Consider the following 19,026-nt stretch of genomic DNA (forward strand, 5'->3'; position numbering starts at 1 on the left):
AACAGAGACGTAACAATATTCATCCCTAGAAATTTTCTAGAAAGAATGATATTTTAATTTTTTATTATTATTTTGGGGCTTAACTTCTATATATTATTTGTAATCGATTTTTTTATCCATTTGGAATCTCAAAGTGGGTGGATACTAGATTTAAAACGGGGTAGGCAAGGCTAAACTAGTTGAGAGTACATGTACACTACAACTTTATCAATATTTTATAGTTTTAAGCAAGTAATACAAGTACCAGAATGATTTTGTTTTTCATGGTGATCATAGTCCATGCTGAAATGTCTTGATCTGAAAGCAACTTCTATCAAATAATTATGATGAGCATGTTCTGAATAACTAATTATTTGCATGTCAAATCAGGATAGATCATCAGGTACCTCTTTCCACAAAATGGACTAATATGGGATTGAATTATTTTATAACAGTAGTTATGTCTTTTCATAGCTAAGATGTTATAAATTAATCTTTAACTGTTTTGTGCAGTGCATTACAAATCTTAAACATTAGTGTTTTAATGCTTATTTAATTAATATTTCAGTTATTTATCATTACACTAGCTGACTGCCCATCATCTCCGAGACTAAATGCTTATTAATTTTTCTTCTGAAAATTAAATCTAAATAAATGTTTTAGGAACGTTTTATAAAAATTAATTATATTGCAGTAACAAGTATGGAGAATGTTTATGCTTTTTTTTAGTATTTTACAAAAACAATCTTTTGTGTATATTTTGGTCATCTCCTACAAGTTGTCCATGATTATAATTTTCACTTATGTATACTTTTACATTATATTCAGATCTTCTCGTTGATAAAGCCTTATAAACTGAACTATGCAAAAGTCATGTTACAAAACCAATTCCAAATAGTATTGAGTAGCTATGTATGAACTGCTGTCATCTTAAAAAATCTAAAAAAGAAATTGTCAAAACACAGAAAAAAAAAAACAAACATTTTGCATGTTTTGATCAACTGTCTATACCATGCTCAGTTCAGCGTTTGCTCTGGTATTATAACTACAGTTATCAAAGTTTGGAACTAATCTGGGGAGATTTGGACATACTGATTTGTGCATGTTGTTACAGCTCAAACAGTTCTATTAAAATTCTTTACAAAAAAAGTACTTTGCTATTTATATTGGTCCAAGTTTAGATATTTGAACATAAGTTACATTTAACATAGGCTCATAACATATGTAGTAATGAATCATTCACTTCACTGATTATGGGGAAGTGGATTCTTAGAACATCTGAAGACACTTACTGAAATTATAAATGAAAGGTTGTGAGTGAGACAAACAATTTGTGAGGAAAACTCAAATTTAAGGAATAACAGTTAAGTATATTTCAAGAAACATTAAGCAAAACCATATCTAAATAGAAGACTAAAGATGGATGCATGTCTAAAAATACATCAAATCAATAATCAAATTTAAATGCATACTTAACCCAATCAAAACTCAAAACTATTTAGTTAGTCATGACACACTTATAGCTTTGATACTTAATAAGGATTATTTATTATGTTTCTTTTTTTTATGTAACTTAACTGAAGTTTTATAAGTAACATAACTGAAAGAAAGGTTTATTCTAACTGACTTTAAGTGATTCGTTGACATATTATAAAAACTGCATTAAAAACTGAAGCTTAGTAAGAAAAATAAAACATGTGAAATCTATTTTTATCATCATTTAATTCAAATAAAAATAATTTCTGGTTTTTATAAAGGGCATTCATGAAATCCTTCAGCTAATTGTTTCAGGTACTTCTGTCTTGCTGGATGGTCATCAGATGGTCTATTATTGGGTTTCCAACATGGCTCACCACTGAAAAATCTAATGACTTTTGCATAATTCTATAAATGGATGAGAAAAGAAGTTTTAAGGCAACATTCACGACAAAAATTTAACTATAGCTCAAGCTTCTAATTACAATCGTGTATTTTGTTTCATTTAAAACAAAAACTTTTCCATATATATATACACACAATTTTATGGTGGATATTTTGAAACACATTTAGAAGTATTTATAATTATGAAGCATCATACATTTATTTCAATTGCTTTAATAAAACATTACCAAAAAAAATTGTAATTGAATGATGATTACGATGAATTCATAGATCATATTACATCTTTTCAAAGTTTTATGTTTGCAAACTATCTTGTATATTCCATCCAAAAGAAAAAATTAAAAACAAAAAGCCAAACAAAAATATTTTCAGTGTATGTGCTCTACTGGACCCTTACTTCACATACCAAATTTCAAGGCAATCCATTAAGAAAGACAGGAGATATAAAATGTCCAATTCTGATTGAATTTCTTCTTTGCACCGAAAGTACAGAAATTTTATTTGATTAAAAAACATACTTAACTTTTATGGATTCTTTTCAAATGTGGTTCACTGACAGATCTTTACATCCTACAATTAGGTGTCAAATTTGGTCTACATATAAGCCACATGTGCAAAGTTATTCAACCAAAACCACTCATGCAAAAACTCACTTGAGCTATGGGTCTAAAAGTTTTACTTCAGCTTCACCTAAGAGTAAAAGTGGAATGTTTTTAGTTTTTGTCACTTGGATTAAATACAGCTGATTTATAGCAAAACTATAGGGTGAAAGTATGTGCAGATGCATAAATATTGGTGTTAGGCCAAGCAAACTAGATTAGCAGTTTCTAGCTGAAGTTTTCAAAAGAATCATATGGGTGGATGGTTATTATTCATTGCCAACTTATATGCACAAATTTGCTAAATTTTATCAAATTATCCTAATTAAAGAGCATTTAGTGTCATGTGAAATTAGCTTATGCAATTATCATAAATAATGATGCTTGATACAGCTATACCAAGTACATGTGGGTGATGACAAGAAACTGTTAATCTTGATTCCATGGCATTACTATAAAGGATGTTATTGACTCTGTTTTAGAGAGGAAAATTACTACCACATATTTTAAGGAATCTGGTTTGTTCTGTAAAGTATAGGTCTACTCCAAATAATAGGATTATGATCCTAAAGTTAATTTTGGTTACTACTGAGTGGCACTTTCTTACTTGCTGGGATTTGTTGGTGTGTATTGACAAAAAGTCATAATATCTGATTAAAAATACCTTAGGCATGAAAAAAAGGGTGTGGTCAAAAAAGGATACAGTGTGTGACTTAAAGGAATGAAATCAAAACTGATGGCCAAACTGACAGCTACACTTAAAGCATTGATAATAATTTTACAGCAAATATCCATCCATAGTTAGCTACACCACACTATCATGCCCCAAGTTGAACAAAAAATATGGCCTGGCTAACTAATAAATGAATATTTTTTGTAACTATGTTGTGGAAAACAGTAACAAAACTGCGGTAGCTTTTTCTGCCAGCATAGGATACATATTTCTTAAACTCAGCCAAAAAGTTGATCAACGACAGACTTCTGAAACTCCTTTTCAGTTCGTAATCACAGAAGACCTCAGTCAATTTCTTTTTTTTTCCTCCATGTTCAGTATCTGCAATGAGAAAGCAATATTATGAATGGGGTTGTGAGTCCAGTCATTATTGTCTGACATAGCTGGAAACTATTTCCTGAATATTGTACAATGTCCTTTTAGATGTGCTGTTATGTTGGTTTGAATGCACTGATCCAACCAAAATTAATTTTCTGCCAGGAAGTCATGAAGAGTACTGAAACACCCAGTTTAGTTGGTTTCCAAACACCTTTCCCAGAACTACAGCTTCTTTATCATAGATTCAACTTGGTCTTGCATGTTGAAAACTGTTATACTGAGGCCTTGAAGAGATAAATATAGGTCACTGATCCTTGAGAAAATGTCTTTTAAATAAGCTAGATTCTAGAGCCAAACAATTTTCCATACATCTGATGAGGTGGAAGGGGCGGCTGAAAAAAATAAGATTTCTGCTTTGATCTCAACAAGTGCACAAGGATGTTGCCCCATGAGAGCCATCTAACTTCAGTATGGGTCAACAGACAATTGTGCACACCACTCAAAGTGCCTGAGCTATTCTGGAAGTTGTTGGCTGTGATTTTATGAAATTCACTATTTTCATTGCATTGTCCAGCACTTAATCCAGTCCCTCAGGCATGCATTATGCCTCTAGAGCTTGCCTATAGATACTACAATAAGTCCAAGACATGTTTGATGCAACCTTTTTATGTTTGAGCTACTTCCCCATCATTGATGTGGCCCCCATCAGTGCAGATGCCTAGATAACTGTTGGAGAATCATTTGTATTGCCAAAGTGCATTCTAAGGTAATTGAACCTGCCTGTGTGGACTTTGACAAAAAATGAGACAATTATTTAAAGTTCTGGATACAACTGTGGTAGCACAAGTGAATTTATTGCAGATTGTGCAGTAAGAAACATTGAGTAAAATAATTAGTCTTGTCATTTGAGTTCTAAAGTAACTGAATTAGCCTGTGTGGACTTTTACCATAAAGAAGAACTATCTAAAGCTCTGCATACAACTGTGTTAACCCATGAGGTAACCAAGTAAATTAATTATATTGTGATAACTGAAAAAAAGAGAATTATTTAGAGTTTTAGAAACAACTGTGATATCCTACAGTGTAAAGCATTTTTGTACATATGTTTGACTTGTTTTGAATATATTGTTTGAAAACAAGTGGATTGTGTGCTGTCCGTTTATTGTTCGAATTTATCGCCAACAAGTAACAGACACCTAATGTTAAAGAATCCCAGCCCACATATTCCAAACCTGAGAGGAACAACACCAATCTATTTCAGTTTCTTGAAAATATTCATTAATCAGATTGAAGATATCTTTTCCAGTTGTATGCTCTTTAAATGGATGGCAAAACAAAAAGTGTTCTTCAAACGTACCTTCATTCACATCAAGTACACACATTAGCAAAATAGATAGATTAGAAACATTAGTTGATTCATCTGTATAGTATAATATAAACCATGTTTCACCCTCTGTACAATTGTGGTCTTTACATTACTTGACATGTTATGAATTATCTGCAACAATGTATTATTGGACAAAGGTAGCATGCCAATCTTTTTTGCAGCCTTTTCTCTGAACATACACTGAACTATGTCTTTCATACATAGCCCAATCAAGCTCTCTGCTACGGTATGGGCTTTTGAAGCTTTTGCTACTCCGGAGCTCACTCAGTATGACACTTTAAGTGCATTTTCATTCTAAGTGTTTGCTTTGGATACAAAACTGAGAATGCCACTTTTCTACTTGACTAATTTTTGCTTCAAAATATTAATGCTTGTCAATTTTCGAGTTGTGTGGAGTGTCTAGTTTCTAAGTGGTGCCGAATTAGAGGAGGTTTGAGGCTGCTGTTTGCTAGAACATCACCACAAATTATGCACCTTCGTTTTGAATACTCTTGATCACTAAGGCATACAAAGCCATATTTTATATAACTGTCATCATACTTTCTTTTCTTAATAAGTGACTTTCTGGGATCATCTTGATCATTTGACTTAGATTTTTTTCACATTTTGGACCTGACAAAACACTAGCTGATGTTCGCTGTTTGTTTTCTCACATCCTTACACTTCCCATTTTCAGCTACTTGTTCATTACTGTAAAACAGTTCAAGTAAAAAAATAACACACTGAGAACACTAACAAGTAAACAAATTTGTAAATGAGAACGTTCACTCAAGTCTTGCCAAAGCAAAACAGCACACCACTGAGAGAGACTAACCAACTGAATCACTGCACTGCTGCTACATTGGATACAATGACCTTTGTTTCGGTCCCCAAGGAACCAAAATAGTTGTCAGTTACTTTTATTAGGCTTGAATTTCTGTACTTATGTTTAATTAATTATTTATGCATATGTCAAATTAATTGTCCACAATGTCTGCCACTTCCTTCATAGTTTGTGAAAAAAAAAGTGCCAATTCTCATTTTTGCATAAATTTGAAACTTTAGCACGCAAACACTTTTCCTTTTACCATTACAGAATTTTTCCAATAAACCCTTGAAACATTTTGCAAACTCCCAAAGAGTTCGTGGACCAGAATGTGGAAACCACTGTCTTATACAATTATAATAAATCTTCCAATATATCCCTTAGCAATTCAATATATTTTACTAGCCTTATTAAATCTTCAATACAATTAACGTTTTTCACTTTTCTTCTCTTCAGACATTGTACATTATTAAAGTAAAACTGTTAGACTAGAACAGAGATAGCATTATTATACTTACAAAGTTGGTGCGACAAATCCCCTCAAGGGTTTGTAACACAGCTTATGTGGATTTCTGGATAGTAGCAGGTCCTAGTAGGTCTAGATTGGCTGGAGCAAGATGTTTCCAGGTTTGAAAACATGTTTTATACACATGATGGTTTCTAATATAAACATTTGTTGCTTTCTCTCATGGAATTGCATCTGTTTGGCACTGGTATTCATAACTGTTAGTTTCCATACTTCTTGGGTCAAGGCCTGGAATGTGTATCCAGCTAACTCATGTAATGTGTTTTGAGTTTGTCTTATCCTTATTTGGTAATGTGGTTTGCTAATTAGTGTCCTTTTTTTTTTATAACATTCTTTGGTCTGCTGTATTTCTCAAGGTTTCCATTATGTATTTGGAGTCATACATATCTCATCTTCCTATATAATGCTATATGTTAATTAAAACAATTAATTAAATAAATTATTTCTTATAAATTTCACTACACAATCTTCTTGTTTCTACCTCTATCAGAGCATCTAACAATGTTTACCCACAAAACTAGCATTTACTTGTTTTATCACATCTCTACAATATAGTTGCACCTAACTATAATAATAAGCTCCACATTAATACTGGCATATAATATACAATAGTTCCACAGCTGAGAATCATAGAGAGAAAAAGCACATTCACCAGAACATGAGAGAGAAACAGTACTAGCATTAATATATATTAGCCATGACCCGCAAAATATTTGCAGCTTTCAGGCCCTTGCTTGAACAATATAATTTTCATATACTAAAAATATATTTTTTATAGTTACTTTCCTCCTCTCACATATATAGCTATTCTCATTCAGTGCTGTCCTCTATATGCAAAAATTTTTTCGTATGCTACAAGCCTTGCACTCCAATGTACCCCATGATTATGGTCTCGCATGCGAATCATCATGCTACAAACTTCAATCAATAGAAGTGTGTCACCCTCCTAATGCATGTGACTCCCTCTATTAGATTCTATCAAACTATCACTTAGGGTTTAGGCAGAAAAGGAAGCATTGGTTTTCAGTGGGAAGATGGGTGGGAAGTGTGAGAGGAGATAAGTACCTATCTGAAATATATTTTAAGTATTGGAAAATTAAAACTTCTGATACAGTACATTACATCTCACATATGTAACTAGAATCCCACATTGAAAAGGTGAAGGGATTGATGCAAGGGATAAAAAAAGCACCTTTCGAAAGCATCCAAAGAACACCTTATACTGATAGGAGATTGCAACAGAAAACACTGGGAGGGGTGGGAGCACGACCAAAACATGAGAGAGAGAGAGAGAGAAAACAATTGGATTGGAATCCGAATCACTGATATGCTCTCACTCCTATTGAAGATCAGATGAATCCTCTACAGAAGGTAATGTGGGGGAAAAAAAAACTGGATGTGTTCCAAAGTGTAGGTAGAGTGGCTAGGGTGCGAAGGACTATACACAACAGGTCAACTCCAGTCCAAAACCAAGTGGTATCGGGAATGTAATCTCTTATCCGTGGTAGGAGGAGGGTCCACACCATCTTTACCTCAAGTTCAGGAGAACAGAAGTACATTCTGTGCAAACTTATCTACGAAGCAGGCGCAGGTGCACCATCCACAACTAACCATACATCCTGAAAACCCAACATCCGAATGGTGGCAGTAAGAGATGTTCCCCTGCGAGAGGTCACATCATATTCAAACTAAATCCAATAGGCACTCCACAGTGGCACAGCAACCTTAGCCACAAAACCTTCCTGAGGAAGAGTGCCAGAGGGAGAACTGCCACCTCCTTAAACATTATCTGCCTTTTTTTGTGATCATGAGACAAATTGAGTGAGGAATACGAAAAACACAGGCAATACATGTTTGAGGACTTATGTTGATCAGTCCTGCCTTAAATCCAAAACCAGTCACCGGGAACCAAAATCCACATGATGGTACGAAGAGGGATCCCAATCAAAGGGTGAACTGCAATGTGATGGATCTACTCCAACGTAACATCATCAACTACCGGTCATCACTGCACAGAAGTGTATTGCCCCTATAACTCATATGCAACCATGCCTTTTGGATAGTCACAGAAGTTGGTGTAACATCAACATTCAAACAAGACTGTACAACACTGGAGTGCATCACTAACTTCCAGATACCATCACATGGAAATGGATTGCCCCAATAAATGATACACAACTGCACCCTCCAGATAGTCATATGAGCCAGGCACAGCATCAACCCTTGGAGCCCACTGTACAAAAATGGGACACATGGAGGACCTGTATCACCTACACCAGCAGAACACCATTGTCCTATTCTCAACTGAATGGATGTTGTGTATTTATTTATTAGTTAGAACACATTTAGGAGGAAACCTCCATGGCCCACCACCCCAGCAGCTCAGAACTGGAAAGTGGCAAGAACTCGCATACTCCACCAGTAGAACAAGGATGGATAAAATGAGGTGGAGTGTCTGGAGGAATGCCAACACCAGAGACTGTGCAACAGGTGACCACAAAAACCCACCCCTGATTTATTCAATCAAAGTGACAGCAGGGATGAGCTGTTATTTTCTTCTGCTTTGGCCATGAAAGTCCATGGGTTATTATGGTCCATAATGGGCATATTAATGAAGCAAATATATCGCGAGGGAAAACCTACTAGTGATCTTGTGGAACACCCCATCTGAACAATGTGTGTTATTGACCCTATGAATATTGTATTTTGCTATAGCACCATGGTCGTACAGTGCAGACTTGTGATGTATTAAGTATACCTGGACAGGCAATACTCACCACAGAGTGGGATCCTGACAATAAAAAGGGACATGCCTCTGAAAGAAATTAAAATGTATATAAAAAGGTAACTTGTAGTCTCACTGAAGTCTGAAGGATGGTGACAGGTTGAAGACAGTAACCCAATGAAGAAGGAACAACAACCCAATGCAGATAGTGGGAGATGAATGTATGAGTAATAGTCCGCATGCCTGCATGAAGAATTTCCTCCAATGGACGACAGAGATAAGATGCCAGGGAAAAGGTAAGATGCCTGATCTGATGTGACAACACCTGGAACAGACTTCAGGAAAAAGGAAACAAGGAGGAATAAGCCAATCGAATCAAAAGGTCTTAACCAGAATAATGTTGCCAGGGGATGAAACAAGATCCATGGAAGGAAGCCATGCAGGGAATGTTACAACGAACAGCATGTACAGGATGTAGAAGCCTATCCTGATCAGATCAAACTAAAGGTGAAGGATGGAAAGAAGGGAAATCGGAGAGAATGAAGAATTACCTTCACTGTATGTGCTACATTATTAGATGCTCTCAATGAAACAATCAGTATTTCAATACTGTGTCTTGATGTTTTCCCCAAATTTGTTGTTATATTAAAATTACTGATATTATACCATCTATATTTTGCTTTATATGGGCTTTCCTTAACAATCACTTGCGATATCTACCTATCTCTTGGAGATATCCCTGTCAATGACCCCTGCCAAAGCTGTCCTGCACATCATGACTTCTTGTATTATAGCCAAGGTTTAGTGACATATATTTTTGTCATAATGAAATAAAACAAAATTACTGATAAATTATTATTGTTTATAATTATTAGATTTTCTTTTCTAATTAATTGAATAAGTATAAAACAAGATATGAAATAAAGAGAAAACTCACCAAAACTGTATAGATCTATTTATCTATAAACTGCCAGGCTTTATCAAAATAAATTGTTAATTATAATTTTGACATATTTAAAATTGTTTTTGTGCAAATATGTCAATGAGGTAATATATCCTTGGGTATTATACTTTCTTCTATTACTACTGGCCTGGGGACTTTTATTAATGCCCTAACATGTGTCAAACCAAATTAACATATTCAATAGACAGTCTATCTTTAAACAGTATTTTGTTAAGAGCTTTTAGACTGCAGTAAAATGCTCCTCCTTGAACTAGTTTTAGGAAGACAAGACGAAGTTTTGTCAGAAGACTTTACACTGTTTAGGTGGGGATCTAGCTACTGTTTACAGCTAACTTCATAATTCATAACAATTAACTGTAAACAGAATAGATAAATTTAGATACAACAAAGTTTATACATCAAATACACATATTGACATGCTAAATACTCCCGAATTAATCTATTTGCAATTTTTTTGGCACTAATGATAATTTTCTTTTTCTCACCATTCATGTCTTAAAAGCATCACTGAATCACATGAAATTTGCAGGATCTTCCCAGTTTTTGTTTGTAAAATTAAATTCCCTTATGTTTTGGAGAATGCAAACACAAAACATAAAATTCAATGACTTTTCCTGGTTACCCTAACCAGTGGAAACCATGGACAGAAAATGGCAGGTATGTGAGAACTATCAATCTCTTGAGGACATTAAGTGGTGTTGCAAAGTAAATCACACTTTTTTCCCTGAGAGCATAACAAAGTAAAATAAGATTTTAATTCAATCAAAAAAGTAATTCTAAACATCAATATTGCTTGATTGGGCCACCACTATTCTCACGCACAAGTATTAATCAATTTGCAAAAGATATCAGCAATGTAACAAACATGTCTGTTTTTGTGGCTGTCTCTGTGAGCAAGCACATCAGTGAGAACACGAATCAAGGTTTCATGTTTGTGTCTTTCGCATTCAGGCAAAGTTTCCAACATTTCTTCTGTGCATTGTTGAAAGAAAGCTCTGACATTTTCGGTGGGATTTAAATCTGGACAGTTCCCAATCAACATTCCACCACTTTTTCATGGACCACTCTTTCAAATTCAACAATTCTGAAACTTTTTAGGCATTAATCAGATTTATCAAATCCGGTATTGCTATGTGTCGATTGGAAGATTTGAATTCTTGGAGCATGTCTGCGACTAGTTTCTGAGCCATTCCGAAGACAGCACATGCAACACGAACCTGAGTTCTAGTGAGCACCATGATTCAGAAGTTTTTGCAAAAAATTAAATTTGATAAGTCAAACACTCAAGAGTACATTGAAATGACATTTTCTCACAAGTGATGATATTCATGGTCCTCCCAAGTTCATCATTACTTCGGGGGAAAAAAGTGTGATTTATTTTGCAACACCCCTATGTTCAAAGACAACTCCTATGAACACTAAATACTGAAATGGTAAAGGCATTCAGAAATGCATCCATCAGAGCAGAGGCATTCATTAATAGATGCAAGGCCAGGCAGTTTGGAGGAAGAAGAATGCGTGGGATCAGTTGAGCCACAACAACAGCAAGAGGTGAAGGGATGGAAAGAGAAAAATGAGAGAAGTCAATGGATCTCTGGACAAATTGACTGATCTGCTAAAGTCTACTGACAGGGATGCAAATAGATCCTTCACAAAAGAATAATAAGGAATGTCTAAATAGGCTAGTGTGAACCACTTGTGCAAGAAGAGGAGACATGGAAGTTTTAGAAACCAGAAACTCCATATCTTAGAGATGTGAAGAAGTCTGGCCTACCAAGTAAACAAACTGGTAAAAACCCCAAATTAATTAGATACTGAGTGCGGTCAAATACTGACTTTGAGATCTTGATCAACCAACCCAAATACGTAGAATCTAGTCATGGAAGAGGATGCATCCCAGTACAAAGTTAAGAGGAGCCAATTATCCATACAGATGTGGAAATGCAGACCGAATTAGTACAAAAACCATCAGCTTATCTGAAGGGAAGGGTCCAATCATTGTGGATGAAACAAAAGAAGCAATGAGCAGCCAGATAAATAGCAAAATGAAGAAAAGCATCTAAAATGTTGGCCTCGGTCACCCATAACTCTGAAGAAATCATCCTCCTTAAATCAAGGAAGCCTTCCATCTTGAACCAAGAAATGCCAATAGATTGATCCAATAGCAACACATCTCTGATTGGATGCCTGTCTTTTTAGGGAACTACAAAAAGACAAGAGTAAAACCCCAATGTGAGGTCAAGGACCTGTTAAACTGCATTCACTGTCTGGAGAGAGGACATAGCTACAGCCTCATTGAGGCACCAAAGATGCAACAGATCAGTGGGGGTTGAAAATAAGAATAGAGTAGGTTAAAGAGATTGATACAGAGAAAGCCACTAAGAGAGCACTTCTGTGACTCAAGGTTCTTCTGTAAAGGAATTCAGAAATGAGAATTATAAGAGCAATGCTTCCACAAAAATAGTCACCTCTGAGCCCCTCGATGACTGGCTCAACAGGGGAAGAGACCCAACTAGGCTCACAAGTTTTAAAATCCTGCTGGATCTCCTTGGACCTAAATATGTTGGAAACTAGAGTGAGCAGAGAAGACTGTTGGTGAACTGTCTTGACACCAGATGGAAGAGTTCTGTGAAAGAATTAGAGCAATAAGGTTTGTCATTTTTTCTGTATGCTTGTGAAATTTTGATTCACTCTATAAACACATATATTAGGCTTTAGTTTTGCTCAGACAATACTGTAAAATAGTCATTGTTAATATTCAGACATTTTAAAGTTGGCTTTAAATGGGTGATTTTTATGGCCAATCCCTACTACTAAGTACTACCATACTTAATGATATTCACATTAAGTGAGAAAGAAAGAAAGACATTTTACAACAATAAAAGAAAACTTTCAGTTAAATCTAAGTGAAATTGTGTGCGTATATTTATTCAATTATTCGATGATTAATTAAGATGTTTAATTGATGTGGTAGACCCACCAGATGTTACAGTAGTTACTCCATTACCTATTACAATTAACTAATAACAGGTTTCCTTATGGCATTGGCAATTGACAAACAGCCTAATTGTAAAGAAATATTGTCCTCAGCTTCATGTTAGGCAATACTAAGTAGCATAGGAAGATCCAATAGATTATCAAGGAGCATAAAAAAAAGCTTGACCTTACTATGTGGTCTTGTTTGACCAATAGTGCTAGACAAATTTATTAAATAATCAATATAATCAATGAACTCTAGATTTCATTCTATCAAATTTTACAAGAAGTCTTTTTGACCATAATATGTGATGGAACAATTTACTTTCTACATGACAGTTTTTAAAATATTATGAAATAACCTTTATACTTACATTTGTATCAAGTGTAAAGCGATGATAAATTCCTGCAGGAAGAACAAGCAAGTCCCCCTTTTCTGACTGAATCCTCACCCATTTATCATTCTTGTCCCTTACATCAAAATAGCCACTACCATCCAAAAAGAATCGAACCTCTTCATCAGAGTGCAGATGTTCTTTATAAAATATCTTCAACTGAAAATATATACCCAATGAAATAAGTGAACAAATTTCTATTCTAAAATGAAAAACACATACCAATTAGAAAATGCTATTCATTAAACATTCAATGCAATTCCCTTCTATTACTGGTGAAGAATAAAATCCTTATTAAATTTGTTCTAGTTAACTACAGTGTATCTCAAAATTCCAAAAGATACTGGAAAAAGACCAACAGCAAATAATGTAGAAACTTTGAGCAAAATTTTAATAATATTCATGTTAAAATAACAATTTCTGAATATTTTCATGTTATACTTCTCTAATTACACACAAGTCTAGCACAAAGTATGTTTGGATATAAATGTACAAGTGGCAAAAGAAAAATACAAAATACATTTTTTTTAAAGTTAATAAAGTAAATAAAATCATATGTACTTTATGATAATACAGTAATTTGTAGTTAATTAACCCTATTGCCATGGGCATCCTTTGCTGCACATGTCAAGAGGTTTTAATGACTTACATTAAACATTTTATTAATCTACCTTTTGTTTATGTTATAGCAATTAGTATAGCATAAAATCTTATTTAATAATCCATATTTTAATAGTATATAAGTTTTAAGTTCATAATTTTATAAGGCAATATTTAAAAAAATCCTGAATTTCCCCTAGTGTGACATTTTCTCTAGGCATCTTCTCTTCTCCATTTTATCCATCAACCCTCCAGTAAGTATGAAATTCACTGTAAATTACTCACTATAAAATTCTCATTACTCAGACAAACCACAATTTTTATAGCCTTCAATTTTGTTTGGTTACAGAGCCAACAAATAGAAAATCAGACCTCTCTTGCCTCACCTACCTGTCACATCCTCTTTTTCAAGATTCGTTAATAGTTTTCTCTTACTTTTAATTCTATATTATCTATAACCAATAGAAAGCCAAGGTTTATAACTATCAAATGATGTATTATGTAACACTTTCTTAATGGAGAATTGTCAATTTCACTGTTAGTACAAGCTTCATTCCCAAGGGAAAGATAATGACTAGCTTTGATGATTTTGTAATGGTTCTTGTCACATAGTTAAAAAGTCAGAGAAATTGTAATAGTCAGGGAAAATTGTCTACTTTTTGCATGCTATTATTCTATGTTCTTTGATGCATTATTTAATTAAATAACAGTTATTTAGTGCATTACTACCATTAGTATAAAAAAGTAGGATTAAGTGTCATAGACAGCAATAAAACAATCAAATTTGATTATAAATAGATGTATACTGTTCGAAGTTTAAAGCTACTTAGAAACCAAGCTAAAAAATTTTTTAATCATAAGGGAAACGGATTTATATTGGTCAAATTCTAAGGTAAAAAACTAAATTTAGAAATGTTTATATTCTTAGAATTAAAGTTAGTTTCAAGCAGATACATACCTCAGAAATACTGTAAATGTTTTTTTTGAGTCAATAACCATGTATCTTTTAGTTCTGGAAGTCTTTTACAATGAATTACATGAGTTACCTTAGCCAAAGTTCTCTACTCTCCCACTTTCTGTGTGATTTCTTACACAAGTGACAGAGAAACTTCAAAAGGACTGTTTTCCTACAACAATCCAGATTGTTAGCCTCATGATGTCATTTCTCCTGACTGTGGAAAGGTGGGTGAAAATGTATATCAGAGTTAGGTACCTGTTTGAAATCCATTACAATTATAAATATGTAAAAGTCAAATTAGGTAGATCTACCTCTAAAATACTATAAATCAGAATACCCACACCAAGAGAGAAAGAGGATGGAAATGAAGATTGACACAATAAAAGACAATCAGATCACTGGATGCTGAGCTCTGAAACAAGGAAGTTAACATACCTACCCCACAACAATACTGTGTGTTGAGATAAAATACAGCCTATGCAGAATCCAGTGCCAGAGTAATAGGCATTGAACTGGACTTGTCTGAATGAATTCTAAAAGAGACCAATTCAAAAATGTGAACATCAACATGGAAAGCATTTTTCTCAGTAGTAGAGCAGTGCAATTAGTGCTAGTTGCTAATCAATTAGTACATCATTTCTCAAGCCATTGAACATATAAGCAAAAATGATGTTGGGAGCAGGTGCTCCTGGCCAGTTGTCTTTCCTGTAGTAAAAAGTTAAAAATTAGTGAAAGTGACAGCCTCAGATGCTTTGCCTTAACAAAGACAGGGTGAGCAAATTTGGTAAAAATCAGAATCGAATCTATGACCCTCAATTCATGAGCTTCCCTACCCAATCACCAAAGCTTTAAAAGTTGAAGTAAAATGGTATTTACTTCCTCTCACAAGATTAGCTATTGTCGTTCAGTGCTGCCCTCTATATGCGAATATTTTCTTTATGCATGCAACAAGCCTTGTTGGAATAAGTACATTCCAATGCAACTCTGATGCAAATCATTATGCGTCATCTATTAACTAATAGCAGCATAGATGCTCATATGGCACATTTGACTCCCTCTACACTCCTCTACCAAACCTTCACTTCACATTTGGCAGCTTTCGAGTACAAATGTTTTCTTTTGTGCTTCATGCTTTTCGTGTGACACATTTTTTATTTTCATTTGAAATGGTTCTTTTTTCTTTTTGTTATACATTATCATAGTTACTAATTCCAAAGTCAATGTTACCATTTCAGGAGTCATACCAATAGCCAATCTTCTATCTCAGCTATCAGGTGTGGGTGACCTGACTGTGGATCTTTTGATTTTGTCCGTCGGGAGATTAAATGCTACTTGGATCACCCTTTGTCCCCTGATGTTGCCAGAGCTCCTTCAGAGTCTGCTGACATTATTCAGCATGAAGACTATTTTGGTTGTCTCTCTCCTCCTCTTGAATTTGCTGTTTCTTCCCAGTTCCAGCCTGACGATTCACCTAGAACAGCTTCAGCTTTCACAGATTTTGTATCTCAGGTTTGTGATGTTTTGTCTCTTTCCCCTATTTGTTATTCCCCTCACCCTTCTTTGTTGTATGAGCATTTTTCTCAATCATTTTTGTTACTTCCTCCCTCTCCTGATGTTTGGGTCCATGTTGATCACTTTCTCTCCATTAGATGAAGTGATCAATATGCCACACACCCCAAGAGTCTAGGATCAGTCCGACCTTGATTACCATTGGGTGCAATATCCATTTTTAGATCACCAGCTGTTGGGATCCTTATTACCTCTTTAGGGGCAGCTCCCAAATCCAATGTTAGTCTCACATGTCCAATATTCTCACCTTTGTCTTACTCTCACTACCTTTCTCTGGTATCTGTCTTCTATACATCTCCTCTCAGAGGCTCTCCACAGAAATCCTGAGGGATATTCTGCTGATAACCTTCACCTTCTATCTTCCTCTTTGGCCCATATTTCTTCTTTGGCTCTGTCATTACATACGTGGTTTCTTTGTTGTTGAGATCTTATCAGTAGGGACTCCATTCTGGCTCATGTTAATTTACCCTCCACTTATCTCAGGGATTTATGTCATGCTTCTTTTCTTTGACATTATGTCTTTGACACCATCCCTGATGATACTGAGCCGTGGCTAACATCTGCCTGACAACAGTCCACCCTTTCAGCTTTTGTGGTGGGTTCGGGGCCTGTGGGAGCTCATTTGTTGGATTTTATTCCTCATTGGCTCCCCTTTGTTGAGGATCAATGGATGACAAAGGGTCTTTCAGAGGGACTCCTTCAAATGTTTCTTTCCCCATCTCCCATTTCTCCTCATTCCATTTCCTTTCCTCCTCAAGATCCTGACTCACCAGCATCTTTCATAGGCAGTTCAAGATTTTCTTTTGCAGTGGACTATCAAACCGGTTCACCATCCCTTGGAGGGGTTTTACTCCCATCATTTTGTAGTCCCCAAGCAAACTGGGGATTGGCAACTGGTTAACAATTTGTCGTGCCTCAAACTCTTCATCACACTCTCTAAGTTCACTGTGGAGTCCTTTCTCACCCTGAGATGGCTGTTTTTCCTAGGATTATGGATGATAAAAATGGATGTTTCCAATGTCTATCTCCACATCCTGATAGCCCTTCAATTCCGTCTTTATTTTTGGTTTGTTCATCTTGGGGTGGTTTACCAATTTCAGGCCTTCCCCTTCAGACTTGCCTCGGCTCCATATGTATTTTGTCATGTTGTTCAGGTCTTTGCTCATCATATTCATACTTGCAAATTCTAGCTCATTCTGAACAGGAGTCAACCAATCATACTCACCAACTCTTTTCTGTGGCAGCTCGAGTGGGCTGGTTGATAAAATGGGAAAAGTCAGTCCTTTAACCCACTCAATACTTAGAACGTTTGGGGGCCTTCTTCAATACCAACATCAGCCGAGCTCTCTCTTTGCCTTTATGCCTCAGTTCTATGGAACATTTAGTTCACTGTGCCCTCTTAGCACGGTCACTCACTGCTCGAGAGGTTCTATCAATTCTGGGGATGTGATCTTCCATGACTGCATTGGTCCCCCTCAGTCATGCCCATATTAGATCCCTGCAGTGGACACTTCACAAACAATGGAACCTTGCACAGGATCCTCTTTCCACCACCATTTCTGTTCCTCGTTCCCTCAGAGTCGATCTCTTTGGTGGCTCAACAAAGCCCATATGTCAGCGGGTGTGGCACTTCCTGCTCCAAATCCAGATGTACATCTGTTCATGGACGCTTCCCTTCAGGCCACAAAGCTTCAGGCCATTGGTCTACAACAAACTCATCTAGCATATCAATGTTCTCAAACTCTGGTAGTTTGTTGGTTGTTATCTCACTTCCTTTCTCTTGTCCATCTGTCTGGTGATGGTTCATTCTCACAAATCTACGGTGGTGGCTCATATCAACCACCAAGAAAGCACCTGGTCTAGAGATCTTTGTTTCTATACTGGGCCCAGGCAAGTCACAATCCTCTTCTCACATGTCATGTGCCAGGTGCTTTCAATCTGGTAGCAGATTGTCTTTCACATCCAGACTGACTCTATCCCACAGAGTGGTCATCAGATCCAATCATTTTCAGATACCTTTGCCTCCTAGGTGGTTCTCCCCTACTGGATGCATTTGCCACGAGCCTCAGCACAAAGTTCCCCTTTTTTGGTCACTTTTCCCTCATGCACAAGCTCTGGATGTTGATGCCTTCAGCCAGGATTGGCCTCACAAATACCTTTATGTGTACCCTCCCATTCGTTTGTTTCATCGGGTGATTTTTCTGGTACACTCCACTCCTTGTTGGATCCTCCTGATTGAACCCCATTGGCCAGCAGATATATAGAGTCAAAGATTAAAGCGTTGTCCTATACTTGTTGATAAAAGATTCTAAGAGAAGGCCAATAAATAATTAAGCAGACTGGATGTATTCCTGAGGTTAAAATCCCCATTTTCCAAAACTGAAAAGGGTCAGTAAAGTCAGTTGGTCCTGAGGATGGGCTCAAGTCATGAACAGTGCACTGGAAACACTGAGTAAGAGAGAAAGTGAAAATAAAGCTGTATCATGTACCCCATCTGGATTGGAGCTACAAAACGTCAACTGGAGAACAGTTGTTACATCTGTAATGAATTTGTTGTCATGTATTTATTTTTAATATGAACGTTGTTTAGATTAAATTTGTATTTAAAAAT

At 35.7% G+C, this 19,026-nt stretch overlaps 1 protein-coding gene across 4 annotated transcripts in view; it reads right to left on the minus strand.

The window, feature by feature from the left end:
* Positions 1-1,113: 1,113 nt before the first annotated feature.
* The window catches only part of LOC106473829 (1,2-dihydroxy-3-keto-5-methylthiopentene dioxygenase-like), a 39,455-nt gene continuing 21,542 nt past the window's right edge, over positions 1,114-19,026 (minus strand). Inside the window, exons 4-6 of one of the 4 annotated variants that reach the window (XR_002613782.1) lie at positions 13,268-13,447; positions 12,386-12,543; positions 1,504-3,513 (exon numbers count right to left, since the gene is read on the minus strand). Coding sequence is in view for 2 of the 4 variants with exons in the window: in XM_013934503.2 (XP_013789957.1) it covers positions 1,729-1,863; positions 13,268-13,447 (315 nt within the window). In the remaining 2 variants the exon portion in view is untranslated. Of the gene's footprint in view, positions 3,514-12,385; positions 12,544-13,267; positions 13,448-19,026 lie in introns of all 4 variants that reach the window. The other 3 variants (XR_002613783.1, XM_013934503.2, XM_013934504.2) reach the window with 3 other exon arrangements.

Source organism: Limulus polyphemus, unplaced genomic scaffold (assembly GCF_000517525.1).
Source record: "Limulus polyphemus unplaced genomic scaffold, Limulus_polyphemus-2.1.2 Scaffold6537, whole genome shotgun sequence".
Lineage (NCBI taxonomy): Eukaryota > Metazoa > Arthropoda > Merostomata > Xiphosura > Limulidae > Limulus > Limulus polyphemus.